This window comes from Hordeum vulgare, chromosome 4H (genome assembly GCF_904849725.1).
Source record: "Hordeum vulgare subsp. vulgare chromosome 4H, MorexV3_pseudomolecules_assembly, whole genome shotgun sequence".
NCBI classification, from domain to species: Eukaryota; Viridiplantae; Streptophyta; class Magnoliopsida; order Poales; family Poaceae; genus Hordeum; species Hordeum vulgare.
In genome coordinates this window covers 418,912,982-418,930,651 of record NC_058521.1, presented here as the reverse complement: position 1 = coordinate 418,930,651, position 17,670 = coordinate 418,912,982, and the positions used below count along the sequence as shown (strand labels likewise).

The window sequence follows — 17,670 nt, the reverse complement described above, 5'->3', positions numbered from 1 at the left end:
TTCTCCAAACCATAGTTCATACGGTGTCATCTCAACGGAATTATGTGGTGCCCTATTTAAAGTGAATGTTATTGTCTCTAATGCATAACCCCAAAACGATAGTGATAATTCGATAAGAGACATCATAGTATGCAACATATCCAATAGGGCATGGCTATGACGTTCGAACACACCATCACACGATGGTGTTCCAGGTGGCACAAGTTGTGAAACAATTTTCACATTGTCTTAAATGTTTACCAAACTCGCAACTCAGATATATATTTACCTCCACGATCACATCATAGACATATTATTCTCTTGTCACGACGATCTTCAACTTCACTCTGAAATTGCTTGAACTTTTCAATGTTTCGGACTTGTGATACATTGAGTAAATACACCTATATCTACACAAATCATTAGTGAAGTAAGAACATAACGATATCCACTTCGTACCTCAGCACTCATTGGACTACATACATCAAAATGTATTATTTCCAATAGGTCACTTGCTCGTTCCATCACAGGAAGACGAGGTCTTCAGTCATCTTGCCCATGTGGCATGATTTGCATGTCTCAAGTGATTCAAAATCAAGTGAGTCCAAACGATCCATCTGCATGGAGTTTCTTCATGCGTTTACACCAATAGGCATGGTTCGCATGTCTCAAACGATTCAAAAACGAGTGAGTCCAAAGATCCATCAGCATGGAGCTTCTTCATGCATTTTGTACCAATATGACTTAAGCGATAGTGCCACAGGTAAGTGGTACTATCATTACTACTTTGTATTTTGGCCTCAATATTACGAACATGTGTATCACTATAATCAAGATTCAGTAAACCATTCATTTCAGGTGCATGACCATTAAAGGTATTATTCAAGTAAACATAGTAACCATTATTCTCTTTAAATGAATAATCATATTGCAATAAACACGATCTAATCATGTCCAAGCTCAATGCAAACACCAAATAATATTTATTTAGGTCGAACACTAATCCCGATGGTAGAAGGAGCGTGTGATGTTTGATAAAATCAACCTTGGAATTACTTCCAACACACATCGTCACCTCACCCTTGCTACTATCCTTTTATTCCTCCTGAGAAATGCAAGGTTACTTCCGCTTCTCTGTACCTGACGGATAATGTTGCACACTGGTACGAGTCAGTTAAGCAATCAACAACAGTTCACTCATGGGAAGGATTTTGTGCAACTGTTATAATGGAGTTTGATGTGAATGTATACAGACAGAAAATGAAGGAGCTACTGTCTCTAAAACAGGTTGACGGTGTGGAGTTATACAAGCAACAGTTCCTGAAGTTGGTGTATCATGTGAAGTTGTATGAGCCAGCCCTGAGTGACACCTTTCTAGTCACAAGGTTTACCATGGGATTAAAGGAGGAACTGAGAAGTGTAGTGGAGCTAAAACTGCCTACCACCTTACAGTTAGCAGCAATGTATGCCTTTGTTCAGGAAGGGTTGTTGTAAACACAAAAACAATCTAGAGATTACTATGGGAAACCTACCATGGGAAAGTTTGAAAGTAAGGGACAACTATCTACAGGAGAGCTCTTGAAGGCTAGATAGTTGAAGGAATACATGCGTGCAAATGCTCTATGTTACAAATGTGGGGAGAAATTCATTCCAGGCCACACTGTAATCAGGAAATGGTGCCTCGGGGACAACTAAAAGTTATAGACCTTGTGGATCCTCATGAGATAATTTCTCATGCAGTGCTGGATGCCTTAGTCACTGACAATTCTGGAGAATGTGCTACTATCTCTACTACTTCTCTGTCTGGTGCTGCTCACCCTAAAACAATTCAGTTGAGAATGTCCGTGGAAAATCAAGTGGCGCTCATACTTATTGACTCTGGCAGTACTCATACTTTCGTGGATCAAGCTTTGCTGACCAGGGTAATAGTGAAAACTGAGAAACTGTCCATGCCCTTGCAAGTTAGAGTGGCAAATGGGGATATGGTATCATGCACTCGTATGGTACCTCAGTTGGCTTGGTGGATACAAGGGCACAACTTCAACAATACCATGCAAGTACTTCCTTTAGGGGGACATGATATTATCTTGGATATGGATTGGTTGGAGCAATGGGGAATCATGAAGTGTCACTGGACTGAGAGATGGATACAGTTTCAACATGAAGGTCAGGAAATCAGATTACAAGGAATCTTGCCAGTTAAACAAGATCAACTTCACGAGATGTGTGCTGAACAACTACTCAAATGGGAAAAAGGCAATGATGTGTGGGCTACAGCCGTTTGGAATCACATTGTTATGGCACCATGTGTGGAAGTTCCTCCTGAAGTGCAACAGTTGTTGGAAAAGAATCAAACAGTGTTTCAAGAACCAAAAACACTTCCTCCTCATAGAGCCTTGGATCACTCTATTCATATGATCCCTGATGTTGTGCCAGTTAACTGCAGTCCATACAGATATTCTCCACTACAAAAAGATGAGATTGAAGGACCAGTGGCAAAAATATTAAAAGCTGGCTTGATCACACCCAGCATCAGTCCTTTTGCATCCCATGTTCTTTTGGTCAAGAAAAAAGATGGTACCTCGAGGTTCTGTGTAGACTAGAGAAGGTTAAATGCCTTAACCACTAAAAGTAAATTTCCTCTGCCTGTGATTGATGAATTATTGGATGAGTTTGGGGGCTCTAAATGGTTCTCCAAGTTGGACCTTAGAGCCGGGTATCATCAGATCAGGATGAAAGAAGAGTATGAATTTAAAACTGCTTTTGAAACACATCATGGGCAATTTTAGTTCATAGTAGTTCCATTTGGTTTGGCCATAGCTCGAGAGACTTTTCAGTGTGTGAGGAATTTTGTATTTGCTAACCCCAATAGAAAGTATGTGTAAGTCTTCATGGATGATATTTTGGTTTTCAGCGAAACTTTTGAGGAGCATTTGAACCGTTTATACTCTGTGTTTGATATTCTCAAAGAACATCAATTATATGTCAAAGAAAGCAAATATGCTTTTGCTCAGCAATCCATGGAGTACTTGGGTCACATTATATCTGAAAAAGGAGTGGCAACTGATCCTGCTAAGACTGAAGCTATGCTCAAATGTCCTATCCCAACAACATTCACTGAACTAAGGGGGTTTCTGGGACTAACTAGATATTACAGAAAATTTGTCAAGAACTATGGGTTGTTAGCAAAACCTCTCACTGCTTTGCTCAAGAAACAAGCTTTTGTATGGTCTGAACCTGCACAACAGACTTTCCAAAGCCTCAAATAGGCTATGGCAGACACTCATGTGCTAGACCTTTGTGGTTGAAACTGATGCATGTAACACTGGTATTGGAGCTGTACTATCTCAGGAAGGGCACCCTATTGCTTACTACCGCAAAGCTTTGGGAGTGGCTAGTCAAAGAACTTCAATATATGAGAAAGAATTATTAGCTATTATTTGTCTAGGGCACCTTTTTTCATCAAAACAGATTACCAAAGCTTGTGCCATCTAGGAGATTAGCACCTAACTTCAGATCTGCAGAGAAAAGCAATTACAAAACTGATGGGACTGTAGTTTACCATTCAGTATAAGAAAGGGGTGGAAAATACAGTAGCAGTTGCTTTGTCAAGAGTGGCTCATCTTTTTACAGCCCAGTCCATCTCCACTAGTAGACCATTGTGGCTACAAGAAATTTTAAATTCCTATACAATGGATCCTTTGGCTCAGAATATGTTGCAGAAAATGGCTTTGGATGCTAATGCTTGCCCTGGGTTCCAGCTTCAGGAAGGACTCATCAAACATGAGGATAAAATTTGGGTAGGAGCAAATATTGGACTTCAGACAAAGCTCATCCAAGCTTTTCACACCAGCCCCATTGATGGACATTCAGGCATCTTATCCACTTACCACAGAGTGAAACAATTGTTCAGTTGGCAAGGTTTAAAGTCAGGAGTAGAAATTTTTGTCAAATAGTGTGGCATATGTCAGCAGGCTAAACATGAATTGTGCAAAAAAAACCAGGTATGCTACAAACTTTACCAATACCTGATAGCCCTTGGCAGGAAATTAGTATGGATTTCATTGAAGGATTGCCTAAGTCCGAGGGATACTCAACCATTCTGGTAGTGGTTGATCGTTTCACCAAAGTGAGCCACTTCTTGCCATTGAAACACCCATTTACTATTGCCTTAGTAGCCAAAACTTTTCTCAACAACATTGCCAAGTTGCATGGTCTGCCTCTGGTTATTGTGTCTGACAGAGATAAGGTCTTTACCAGCGCTTTCTGGAAAGAATTGTTTAGGGTTTGGGCTACAGAGTTGCACATGAGCACAACCTATCACCCACAAACAGATGGGCAAACTGAGAGGGTCAATCAATGTTTGGAGATGTATTTGAGGTGTGTTGTGCATGATTCTCCAACCAAATGGGCATTGTGGTTGCCTCAAGCAGAGTTTTCGTACAATACAACTTATCATCTTCTTTGGGTTGCACTCCTTACAAGGCACTCCATGGCCATGATCCCAATGTAAGTCAGTTGGTGGGTCATAGAAGTTCTAGTAATGCAGATGTGCAGACTTGGTTAAATGATCATACTCAGCACACGACAACACTAAAGGAACATCTGGCAAAAGCTCAATGCAAATACAAACATTTTGCTGACAAGAAAAGGTCTGAAAGAGTGTTTGCTGCAAGGGAGATGATGTACTTGCGGATACAACCATATGCTCAATCTTGAGTGGTCAACCGGCCATGCCCGAATTTAGCTCTGAAGTATTTTGGGCCATATAAAATTCTAGAGAAAATTGGAGAGGCAACTTACATACTAGAATTACCAAGGGGCAGCATGCTGCATCCGGTATTTCATGTATCTCAACTCAAAGGACACATACATGATCATACTCGAGTGCTCACTGTCTTACCAAAGCCAGTGGATCTGTCAGTACCTGGGATGCTACCTGAAGAGGTACTGGATCGTCGTTTGGTGAAGAAAGGGAATGCGCCGTACCTTCAAGTGTTGGTCAAATGATGTGAACTCCCACCTACATCAGCGATTTGGGAAGACTATGAAGTGATCAAGACCAAATTTCCAGATGCTCCAGCTTGGGGACAAGCTGGTTCTTCAGGGGCGGGTACTGTAAGCACCGTGATGCTTACAACAACGGCCAAGAGAGAGGGTTAGTGCACTGGGCCGTTGAGCCGTTGTGTTTAGGTCGTGGATGGGCCGTTGAGCCGCGTGTGGGCCTCGAGCCATGTAAACATATTCGGACAATTTAAACGATATCGAGCCGCGCGTGGATCGGCATCGAAATTGAAAACAGAATATTCGCTCCTCTCTCTGGTTGTCTCTCTCTCTTTCGCTCTTATCTCTCTTTCTCTCTCGCTGTCGAACCAAATCTCGCCCCTGATCTCCACCTCCAGCTCACGCATGTCGCCGGTCAGCTATCCGTTGTCGGGTCGTGACACGAGCGTGAGAAAAAGAGTACAATAAGAAGCATCACTATAAGGGACGGTGGTTATCTGCATGCATGTTTAAATGCGGCCGATAAAATGACAAAAAAATAAAAGAAATTAAAAAGAATCCGTCTTTCTTTTGTGCGTGGTATGCTTCTATGCATGATGTGTGTGCAAAATTTGATGAAGTTTGACATTCAAGGAGCTCATGCAGTCTTGCCTAAAAAGGAGCTCGTGTCACAAGCTCCAAACACCTCAAAAATTTATACGGACATCATGCATAGGGTGACATTTTTTTAAATATTTTAGTATGTTTTACTGTTCATCAAATGAAGGTAAGCCTGCACACCGAATTGAATCATCGAGCTATAAGCGCTAGATAGGAGAATGTAGGACTTAACTATACACCGGCGCCGCATGTGAGGCTTCGCATGCGGCTGTTGATTTCTTCTCCCTACCATGCATGCATGCAATGACTTTATTAAGATTCTTTCTATTGCCTTGAAATTTAAAAAGTTTTATCTCTAAAATCATTAATTTAATTGACGATCCGTTTTCATCGTTGACTTTATCGCGACAAAATCTTCAAAACTAGACCTCATGTCGACATGTTTCGAGAACTTTTTTTTTCATCCATAATTGCCACATTTTTAGACTTACTTGTCGTATTATTAGTCACTTACTTGCCCGAAAAAAATAACTTAATTGCCATTTTTTTCTCGATGTGAACCGTGTACCGTATGTATCCATATTTCAACATATAGCAGCATGGGCTAGAAAAATATGCAGTTGACATCACAAAAATATGCATTGCATACAAAGCGTCACACAGAAAATACGTAGAAACAATGTTACACACAAGACATGTGTTGGCAGACCTTATTCACTAGCTAAATGCATCTGGTTAGTACTAGTACTACTACTAGTAGTTTAAAATTGCATAGTTGCCAATTTTATAAAAACTTGGTTGTCAAGATACTAGTTTAACTATGCCGAGTTGTCATATTTACAAACAATGACAAAAAAGACTTTTTTATGGTCACCGGTTTTAAATATGTTGAGTTGTCATATTGTACGTGTAATCGCCTAAAAAAGTTATTTGTACTTGCCATTTTAATTATGTCGAGATGTCTTTTAAAAATTTGGCGATTAAGTTATTTTTTATCAGACAAGTAAATACTTATTAATATGACAAGTAAGTACAACAAATGTGGTAAGTACGAGGAAAAAAGTTCTCGAAACATGGGATCTAGTTTGAAGATTTCGTCAAAACAAAGTCAACGACGAAAACGGATTATCGATCGATTTAACGGTTTAAGAGATAAAAGTTTTTTAATTTTAATCATATAAAACGAATCTGATGACATTATGTATGCATGCATGTCAAAAATGAACAACCAAGCCGCCGCATGAGATGTCCACCGTGCCGCGCTTCTATATAGAATTTTCCGAGAATGTAACGTTTACCAAAGAGAAAACGGAGTAAAAATATCTCTTGGACTCTCTTCCTAAAAAGAGAGAGAGAGAGAGTAAAGCTACTGATCTTTTGCCCCTGACTCCTTGAACGGCAGCAAAGGGATACACGACCACACACGGCACACAATGGAGGCGTCGCTGACCGCGGCCGCCGCTGCTACCTCGTCGTTTCCGCCGCAAATCCGTCGCCAAATCATCAAATTCAACCCGCTCGTGCTCCCTAGGCGACCCCAATTTGGAGACTCCAAGATCTGGACCGCCAACTTCCGGGGACACCTGCCCGCGGCCTCGGCATCCACGCCGCCGCCGCCGCCGCCGGGAGGCGGGCTTTACTCGGCAGCGACCTACGAACTGACGCCGGATAACGTCGACCGCGTCCTCGACGACGTGCGCCCCTACCTCATCTCCGACGGCGGCGACGTCGCCGTCGTGTCCGTAGAGGACGGCGTCGTCTCCCTTAGGCTTGAAGGTAAACTGGATTTCTAGCCTTGCGTCCACGCAGAAATTCATGGCCAAGATTCCATCGGGGCATCAAATCTTACCGTGCTTACTGGCTGTGGTCTTGTCACCACAATCCAGGGGCGTGCAGCAGTTGTCCCAGCTCGACGACGACGATGAACATGGGCATCGAGCGAGTGCTCAAGGAGAAGTTCGGTGACGCCATCAAGGACATCCGCCAGGTGTTCGACGGGGACCAGCAACCCGAAGAGACGACGCCTGAGGTTCAGGGGCTGCCACCACCAGAGCAAATCTCAGTCTCGTATTTTTGCCTTGAACGACTTGAGAAACAGTGTAATCTTACAGCGTTCATTGGATGTGTTGCTTGCAGGCGGTGAACCGGCACCTGGACATACTGCGTCCGGCGATCGCGAACTACGGCGGGAGTGTGGAGGTGCTTGCCGTTGACGGCGAGGACTGCCTGGTTAAGTACGACGGCCCAGAGTCCATCGGGAGTGGAGTGAAGGCAGCCATCAAGGAGAAGTTCCCCGACATCACGAATGTGGTGTTCACCCAGTGATCTACAGGTCGGCTGGCTTGATGCCACTCCAGTGCAGTAAATGGCGACATGTACGAAATACAACAAGATTTTCGATGTTTCGTCTAGACAAGAGTTTCGATGTTTCCTTTGGGTAGAAAAAGTTGCAACACACGATGGAAAATGAAATGGAGTAATTTTTGCGTTCTGGTCATCTGGTTTTGGATATGCGAGATGAGAATAAATCTGTTTACTGAACTAAAGCTGAATTCGACCTCGGGTCGAGCCTGGATTGAGTTTTTACAGTTTTGTGCTTTGTGCCTAGTAGCTCAAACGATTAAGATAGTCCTTTCCTTATTATCATGAGTGCGGAAGAGTGCAGTTGCTTGTTGTAAGCTTTCGATGGAGCGAGATCATTGGGGTCGATGGGTTTGTTGCGTTCTTTTACAATTGTCCGACAATTCATCCTAGGTGCTATTCATATGATCTTGCATCTCAAATTTCCACATTGAGAACTTTCCCTAATTTCTCCTTTGCATCACACAAAGGGGCGTGCCTTGAAAATTATATTTGGGTTTTGGAGTGATGGTTTAATTTAGTTCCATTCATATTCGTTTGGATTGGATTGATCCCGGAGGGTAGTGTAGTGGTAGGAGGGGCATCACGCCTTTCCACCAATGGTGTAGCCACCGTCAGAGCGGTAGCTACACCACCAGGGCTTCCCGATGCCAATCTTATGTCTACCACTTGATCAGTCATCTTTCGATGGATTGTTCATCTAATATTTTGTTTAAGTGAGCGGAGCTATATATCTTGTCATCTTGCGATGAGTTGTCCACAATTGGACCAACTAGCTCTATGGATAGCCTTTGATCCCGTTTTATAGATAATAAAGCAACGGTCACATACAAGATCACTCAGTGATAGTAGCCGGGGCAACAACACATTGGAAATAAGAAAAAAAGCCACCGAGTGGTAGGAGCAACAACACATTGGAAATAAGAAAAAAAGCCACCGAATGGTAGGAGAGCCTTGGTCCTACAGGGAGGCAAGCTGTCGCGCCGTATCCTAAAGTGCATCCACCATACCATCTAGACGATCTCGATCTCGCTGCCTAAAGAGGGGGTGCCAATGCTGCATAGAAGCAGGAAATTTGAAGGAGTAGATGTGTGCGTCTGGAAGTTCCTTTCTATCACCATTTTATTACGAGTCGTCCAGAGGGTCCACGTCATAGCGGCAAAGATGAGCCAGAATAGGCGTCGGCGCCGTCCAGTGTGATTGGCCATGTATTGGAGAAACTCCGTGAGGTCCCCGGCCTCCCAGTCGGGTCCTATGAATTCCCACATGGCTCTCGCCATCGTGCACGTAAATATTACGTGAGTCGTCGTCTCAGGGAATACGCATAAGAGGCACATGCAATCTCCCGGCCCGTGTCGCTTACGCACCTTCGTCCCTTAGGGTCACGCAGTTTTTTTGATCTTCAGAGGAAGGGGAGTCTTCCATAAAGGCATGAGCCAAGGTATGATGGAGGGGGGGGGGGAGGTGGTGTCGGAATCGGGGCTCCACGGACCCGAGGGAAGGTTCGAACACTGAGGTGCGCTCGCTCTCCTACCCCGTTCTACCTCATGGCTTCACGACGGTTCTACGGTAGCGCGAGCTAGGGAGATGAACTAAAACCACGCAGCAGTTACCCAGGTTCGGGCCACCTCGCAGTGTAAAACCCTATTCTTGCTTTTGTTGGGATTGCTTGAGGTGGAAGACAGGTACAAAGGTGAGTTCTTGCCCTAGTCCAAGGATGAGGATGGATCCCTTTCTACGGAGGCTGGGCCTCTACTATATACGGGCCTTGGTCCCTTTCCCTCGAAAACATGGGCGGGAAGGGTTGCCACAACGACCATTCTTTTAAGGGGGACAGGACTGCAGTCCGCCCTGACAAAGGTAGTCTTCGTGTGCAAAAGCTTCTCTTCATGATGTGTTGGTGGGCTCAGGATGACCTCCGTCCTACAGGTCCTCCTACTTTAGTCCCCTTGCACCTAACGTGAAACCCTCAGGGGTTGCTCTGGGGGCACGCCAGCTGTCCCGACCCGTCTTAGCATAGGAGGGGTAAAAACCCTTGTACGACATTGCTCGCATCGCTCCTGTGCCGTCTGCACGACCTGCCTTACCCATGAGAAGGAGCTGGGTCGTGGGACCCTGCCGAGGCATCCCTGACGGGCCCGCTCCTCGGGGGCATCAGAGGGAAGAACCTTGTGGCGCCCTCCCGAGGCCCTTGGCGACGATCTCCACGCGCCCACCTCGCGAGGCACGGGCCCTCGCGAGGGTCCTTCTTGTCGGGCTCGCCGATGGGCCGAGCCAGGCTTGTTCCGCCGTGCCGTGTCCAGGCCCGCAGGACCGACGGGCCTTGGTACCCCCGGTCCTAGGGGCCCGACAGGGTGGAGGGGGGGTAGAGGACTTGATATGTTGAACTAACCAAAATTTCCCTAGATGAGGATAAACGCCAAGCCATCAAATCCGAACACTACGGGAGCGTATGTGGCAAGGCGTCTAGCAAGAGGTTCCATTCCTCGTTTCTATCGGTTCGAATGAGCGCCTCAACCTAATATCCCATTACCCTTGAAGGTCGGTGTTCGAAACCAGAAGGGATGGTTCTACATAGATGGATAACAAGATAGGAAACCCCACCCTGAGTGGCTCATCCCTAATCCATGGATCCACCCAGAACTGGGTTCCCTACCCATTACCTATACTAAAGGAGATCTCTAAGCGAATCATGTCTTTTATTTTTGGATAACACGCCAAAATTAGGATCCTCCCGCACGCGAACAAGCGAGGAGTGGCTCACCCCTTAGGTACTTCGCCTGAAGGAGTTGAAGCCACAATGCATGGTCATTACGAAAGATCCGCCATACCCACCGAAGCATGATGGGGGTATTCATAACACGGGAGGCTATGATCCCCAGCCCACCACGATCCTTGGGCACGCAGATATCTGCCCACTTGACCATGTGGTATTTCTGTCGGCTGTCAGCGGCATGCCAGAAGAACTTGGCGAGTTCCTTATCGAACAAGTTATGAACACTCTTTGGTAGGATATACAACCCCATGAGAAACATGGTAATGCTTGCTAGGTTAGCACTAATAAGAGCCATTTTACTTCCTTTGGAGGTAAATCGGCCTCACCATGGCTCAGCCTGCGAAGCCACCCGTCCAACAAGGGGGTCAAACCCCGTCGCGAGGATCATCGACTCGGCCAGAGGCATCCCTAGATATGTTTTGCGGGAATGCCAAAAGCTTGCAATTTAGGTTATTAGTGATCCGAAGTTGGTCCTCCGGTAAGTACCCGAGGATGAAGATCTCTCTTTTATCAAATTGACCTGCACGCCTGACATTGCTTCGAAGCACATCAGGCGGAACTTTAGATTCACAATGTCATGGTGTGACCCCTCAACCATGATTATGGTATCATCCGCATATTGGAGGTGGGTGACCCCACCTCCAGGGATCAAGTTGCCGGCCACTCCAGTAAGATGGTCGACCATCTGTGCTTTGTCTAGAATGTCGCCGAGGGCATCAACGACGAGGTTAAAAAGGAGGGGGGAAATCGGCCCCTCCTGCTTCACTCTAGCCGAGGAGGAGAAATAAGGTCGCACCTCACCGTTAATGTTAATGTCCATCTTGCTAGAATGGACCATACGCATAATCCAGGAGCACCATCTGTCGTCGAAGCCCCGGCAAAGTAGCACCAACCTCAAGAAGGACCAATCCGGCCGGTCATAGGCCTTTTGGAAGTTCAGCTTGCGGAACACACCCTTATGACCACGAGAGTGGACCTCATGTGCAATCTCGTGGATGGCCAGGATCCCATAATGGATCCGTCGGCCCTTCGGGAACACAGCCTACACGGGATAGTCAAGCCTCTCCATCATCGGGGTTAGCCTAGTCGCGCATACTTTCAAGAATATGTGTTCTAGCACATCGATCATCGTGATAGGTCTAAAGTGCCTCATGTCCGTTGCCCCAACTATTTTGGAAACCACGGTAATTGACGGGGATACTACCCCTCGGTATACTCAAGCAGAGACAATCCATCTCCAAGACATTTGGGGCCGGCTGGCGGCACCCGACCCGTCTTGGTGATACGCGCCTAGCCAACTAGCGGCATTCAGCTTGGCCGGCTTGCCCATCGCCGGCCGGACAGCCGGCTCCCGTCCCATCCGACCGTACCCACATACGATAAAAAGACCCGACGCATGACGCACAGGCACTCGTGGCAGCAGTACACACTAACAAGCTCGGCATGGCCACGTGCGCAATGATGTAGGGGTCAGCGAGGGTACAGGGCCCCGATCACCGTCGAGGCTGACCGGGCGAGATGGCCCTATAGCCACGCTCACCCCTACCTACTCCCTGATGACCGATGCGTTAGACGCTGATACGCACGGCCGGCGGGCCCCGCGCCGGACAAGACCCGACAACCGGAAGGCCCCTTGGTTAGTCGGAGAGGCTGGCAGCCGGGTCCCACCTCCTATTTTACCCCCGCCACTGTACACCCCGGGATGCACTATAAAGCCTCACCTCAGCCCCAGAGAGGGGGGAGGCTAGAGAGAGAGATTCACACACGACACACGTAGAGAAACACCTACACACCATCGAGTCAGTGAGGCTGGCAGCAAGAGCTCCGTACCCCTCCTCACGAACACCTCAAGGAGCACCATTTTGTGCTGTGATCTCATATAGTCACACAAGCAGGACTAGGGGTTTTACCTCATCGGAGGGCCCTGAACCTGGGTAGATCGGCGTCATGTGTGTTGCGCCTACACCCGTTCCCACACACCGTCAGTGCCCGTCAGCCCCAAACCACGATCTAAGCCACCCCTGGCATCTGCCGCAGAAATACCACGGCATTTGGCGCCCACCGTAGGGCCGACAGCGACGTCGAGCAGGGTAACATTCCAGGCAGGACCCTTCACCCCTTGTGGCGAGCGCGTGGCGCATGGCTTGGTCATGCGCTATGGCGCACTCGACTGCCTCAACAACAACGCCCGCCGTCTCGAGGACGCGAACTTCCCCGTCGATGGCTCCATCGTCTCCTTCGGCTCGCACCGCGTCTACGTAGCGGTCGTTGCCGACAAGTACCCTGCCGAGGTACTCAGCTGCGACGAGCTGCCGCCGACCTCTCTAGCGACATCGACGACCTCTGCAACCGCGTGGAGGTGCTGACCGCTGATGTCTACTATGCAACCTTCTCCTTGTAGACGTTGTTGGGCCTCCAAGTGCAGAGGGTTGTAGGACAGTAGCAATTTTCCCTCAAGTGGGTGACCTAAGGTTTATCAATCCGCGGGAGGCGTAGGATGAAGATGGTCTCTCTCAAGCAACCCTGCAACCAAATAACGAAGAGTCTCTTGTGTCCCCAACACACCCAATACAATGGTAAATTGTATGGGTGCACTAGTTCGGCGAAGAGATGGTGAAAGAAGTGCAATATGGATGGTAGATATAGGTTTTTGTAATCTGAAATTACAAAAACAACAAGGTAACAAATGGTAAAAGTGAGCACGGACGGTATTGCAATCCGTGGAAACAAGGCCTAGGGTTCATACTTTCACTAGTGAAGTTCTCTCAACGATGATAACATAATTGGATCATATAACTAGCCCTCAACATGCAACAAAGAGTCACTCCAAAGTCACTAATAGCGGGGAACAAACGAAGAGATTATTGTCGGGTATGAAACCACCACAAAGTTATTCTTTCTGATCGATCTATCATAGAGTTCATACTAGAATAACACCTTAAGATACATATCAACCAAGACCCTAATGTCACCTAGATACTCCATTGTCACCTCAAGTATACGTGGGTATGATTATACGATATGCATCACACAATCTCAGAATCATCTATTCAACCAACACATAGAACATCAAAGAGTGCCCCAAAGTTTCTACCAGAGAGTCAAAACGTGTGCCAACCCCTGTGCATAGGTTCCCAATGTCACGAACCCGCAAGTTGATCACCAAAACATACATCAAGTACTGACATGAATCCACGTGTGCCAACCCATATGCATAGGTTCCCAATTGTCACAAACTCGCAAGTTGATCACAGCAGATAGACACGTGCAAGACATACATCAAGTGTTCTCAAAGACTCAATCCGATAAGATAACTCCAAAGGGGAAACTCAATTCATTACAAGAAGGAGAGGGGGAAGAACATCATAAGATCCAACTATAGTAGCAAAGCCCATGGTACATCGAGAAGAAGACATCTCAAGAACACGAGAGAGAGAGATCAAACACATAGCTACTGGTACATACCCTCAGCCCCGAGGGAGAACTACTCCCTCCTCGTCATGGAGATCGCCGGGATGATGAAGATGGCCACCGGACATGGATTCCCCCTCCGGCAGGGTGCCAGAACGGGCTCCAGATTGGTTTTTGGTGGCTACAAAGGCTTGCGGCGGCGGAACTCCCGATCTAGGTTTCTTTTTGGGGGTTTCTGAATTTATAGGAATTTATGGCGGTGGAATTGCGTCAGTTGGGCCCACGAGGAGGTCACAAGCCTGCGCGCCACCACCGGGGGGGGGGGGGGGGTGGCGGCGTGAGGGCTTGTGACTCCCTCGTGGCCCATATGACCTTCTCCCAAAGCTTCGGGGTTCTGTTTTGGTCTAAAAAAATCATCGTAAAGTTTCATTCCATTTGGACTCCGTGTGAAAATGGGCCAAAAACACGGAAAAACAGAAACTAACACTTGGCACTGAGTTAATAGGTTAGTCCCAAAAAGATATAAAATAGCATATTCATGCATATAAAACATGCAAAGTTGACAAGATAATAACATGGAACCATCAAACATTATAGATACGTTGGAGACATATCAAGCATCCCCAAGCTTAACTCCTGCTCGTCCTCGAGTAGGGAAGTGATAAAGAATGAATTTGATATGTTGCATGCTACCTAGCATAGTTGTCTTTTGTAACTTCTCTGACGTGACATGAATGTTCAGATACGTTAGATTCAAAACAATAGTTTGCCACTGATGTGGAGACAATAATACTTCAAGCAAACTAGCAAGGTAATCATGAACTTTCAAAATAACAAGGCCAAAAGAAAGTTATCCCTACAAAAGCATATAGTCTGGCTATGCTCTATCATCATTGCACAACGAATTTAAATCATGCACAACCCCGGTATTGGCCAAGTAATTGTTTCACACCTTTACTTTCTCAAACCTTTTCAACTCTCACGCAATACATGAGCGTGAGCCATGGTTATAGCACTATAGATGGTGTGGAATGTGGTGGAGGTTGCAAGACAAAAAAAGAAGATAGTCACATTAACTAGGCATATGAATGAGCTACGGAGATGCTCATCAATAGATATCAATGTGAATGAGTAGGGATTTCCATACAAATGATGCACTAGACCTACGAGTATGTGAAATCTCTTAAAGAAAACTAGTGGGTGTGCATCCAACTTGCTTGCTCACGAAGACCTAAGGCAATTTTGAGGAAGCCTATCATTGGAATATACAAGCCAAGTTATATAATGAAAATTTCCCACTAGCTGTATGGTGGTGACAAAACGAGAGACTCTCAATCATGAAGATCATGGTGCTTAATATGCACAAGTGTGGAAAAGGTGGTAGCATTGTCCCTTCTCTCTTTTTCTCTCATTTTTTTGGTGGGCTCTTTGGCCTCCTTTTTTTTGGTGGGCATCTTCGACATCTTTTTGTTTCCTCACATGGGATAATGCTCCATCAATGATGATCATCACACTTACAACTCAAAACTTAGAGCAATGATGACTCTACCTGAAATGCCTTCGGTAGTGTACCGTGACAACGATCTAGCATGGCACAGACATTAATGGAAACATCATGCTAGCTATCTTACGATCATGCAATGGCAATGTAGACGTGGTGGCACATGTAATGGTGGTAGTTGCATGGCAATATATCTCGGAATGACTTTGAAAAAGCCATAGTAGGTAGGTATGGTGGCTGTTTTGAGGGAGGCTAATGGTGGGTTTTGTGCACCCGCGAAAGTTGCACGACACTAAGAAGATAGTGATGGTGGAAGGTGAAAGTGCATCTAAACCATGGACTCAACATTAGTCATGAAGAACTCATATACTTGTTGCGAAAGTTTTATTAGTAATCGAAACAAAGCATTCAACGCATACTCGTAGGGGAAGGGTTGGTAGGTATAAACCATCGCGCGATCCCGACCGCCACGCAAAGGATGACAATCAATAGACTAATCATGCTCAGACTTGATCACATAGCGGTTCACCATACGTGCATGCTACGGGAATCACTAACTTCAACACAAGTATTTCTAGATCTACGACACCTTACTAGCATAACTTCAATATTACCATAACCACAACTCAAAACTAATTGAGATGAATCAAACTTCTCTAACTATTCAATGCAGATGAAGGTGGAAGTTCTCGTATCCCTTTGGATAACTACCCCTTTTGAGACTACTTTCAAAGCATAGATCAACTACCAAGCCACGCACCGCTGTGCTCTAAAAGATATAAATGAAGCACACAGAGCAAAAGTATCCAGCTCAAAAGATATAAGTGAAGCACATGTGTGCTGAATTATCTACCAAAGGATATAAGTGAAGCTCGACAAAATCACGGTGAGTGCATGTCTCTATCTCTAGGTGTGCAGCAAGGATGATTGTGACACAACAAAAATAAAATACTCCTACGATACAAGACGCTCCAAGCAAAAACACATAACATGTGGTGAATAAAAATATAGCCCCAAGTAACGTTACCGATGGATTGAAGACGAAAGAGGGGATGCCTTCCCGGGGCATCACCAAGCTTAGGCTTTTACGACATCCTTGAATCTCTTGGGGTGCCTTGGGCATCCCCAAGCTTTAGCTCTTGCCACTCTTTATCTCTTTGTCCATAAGAACTTCATCCAAAACTTGAAAACTTCACAACACAAAACTTAAACAGAAACTCGTGATAACATTAGTATGAGAAAGCAAACCACCACTTCCTTAGGTACTGTAGCAAACTTAAATTATACTTATACTGATGTTGGGTTACTGTATTTTCAATCTTCCATGGCTAATACCCCCGATACTATCCATAGTTTCATCAAAATAAGCAACCAACACAACAAAAACAGAATCTGTTAACAGCAGACCAGTCTGTAGCAATCTGTATATTTCGTATACCTATGTACTTAAAAACTTCTGAAAAATTACTACAGTCTGAAGAATTTGCGTAGAAATCAGAAGAAAAAAGAATCAACTCAAAATCTATTACAGAAAAAAATGAAAATTCGTTTCGTGAGAAGAAAGTTTCTGTCTTTTCCAGCATGACCAAACGATCATCCCCAAGACTAATCATAACGGTTTTGCTTGGCACAAACACAAAAAGAAACACAAAAGACACAATCATAACTGAATTACGATGGTGGGGAGAAAACAAAAAAGGAAGCAAAAAAGCAAAGAAAATTTATTCATTGGGTTGCCTCCCAACAAGCGCTATCGTTTAACGCCCTTAGCTAGGCATTAATTTCAATGATGCTCACATAAAAGGTAAGGATTGAAGCACAACGAGAGCATCATGGAGCAAATGGCTAGCAAATTTAAGTCTAACCCACTTCTTATGCATAGGGATTTTGTGATCAAACAATTTATTGGAGCAAGAATCAACTAGCATAGGAAGGCAAAACAAGCATAACTTCAAAAATTTCAACATATGGAGAGGAAGCTTGATACTATTGCAATAAGTAGAAGCATATGATCCTCTCTCATAGTAATTTTTAGTAG

General features: G+C 45.4%; 1 protein-coding gene and 1 pseudogene across 1 annotated transcript; both read left to right on the top strand.

The window, feature by feature from the left end:
- Positions 1–6,940: 6,940 nt before the first annotated feature.
- Positions 6,941–8,129, top strand: LOC123448793 (nifU-like protein 1, chloroplastic). The gene is made up of 3 exons (XM_045125807.1): positions 6,941–7,359; positions 7,470–7,612; positions 7,720–8,129. The coding sequence occupies exons 1-3, from the start codon at positions 7,017–7,019 to the stop codon at positions 7,906–7,908; spliced, it is 675 nt and encodes a 224-aa protein (XP_044981742.1). The 5' UTR covers positions 6,941–7,016; the 3' UTR covers positions 7,909–8,129.
- A 4,741-nt stretch (positions 8,130–12,870) lies between these two features.
- The window catches only part of LOC123450572, an 80,842-nt pseudogene continuing 76,042 nt past the window's right edge, over positions 12,871–17,670 (top strand).

What these genes read in the sequence shown, in the direction of transcription:
- LOC123448793 (XM_045125807.1), top strand. Translation starts at nt 7,017, where the DNA reads ATGGAGGCGTCGCTGACCGCGGCCGCCGCTGCTACCTCGTCGTTTCCG. An exon ending in CGTCTCCCTTAGGCTTGAAG is followed by an intron (nt 7,360 to 7,469) that starts GTAAACTGGATT and finishes ACCACAATCCAG; the next exon opens with GGGCGTGCAGCAGTTGTCCC. An exon ending in CCGAAGAGACGACGCCTGAG is followed by an intron (nt 7,613 to 7,719) that starts GTTCAGGGGCTG and finishes TGTTGCTTGCAG; the next exon opens with GCGGTGAACCGGCACCTGGA.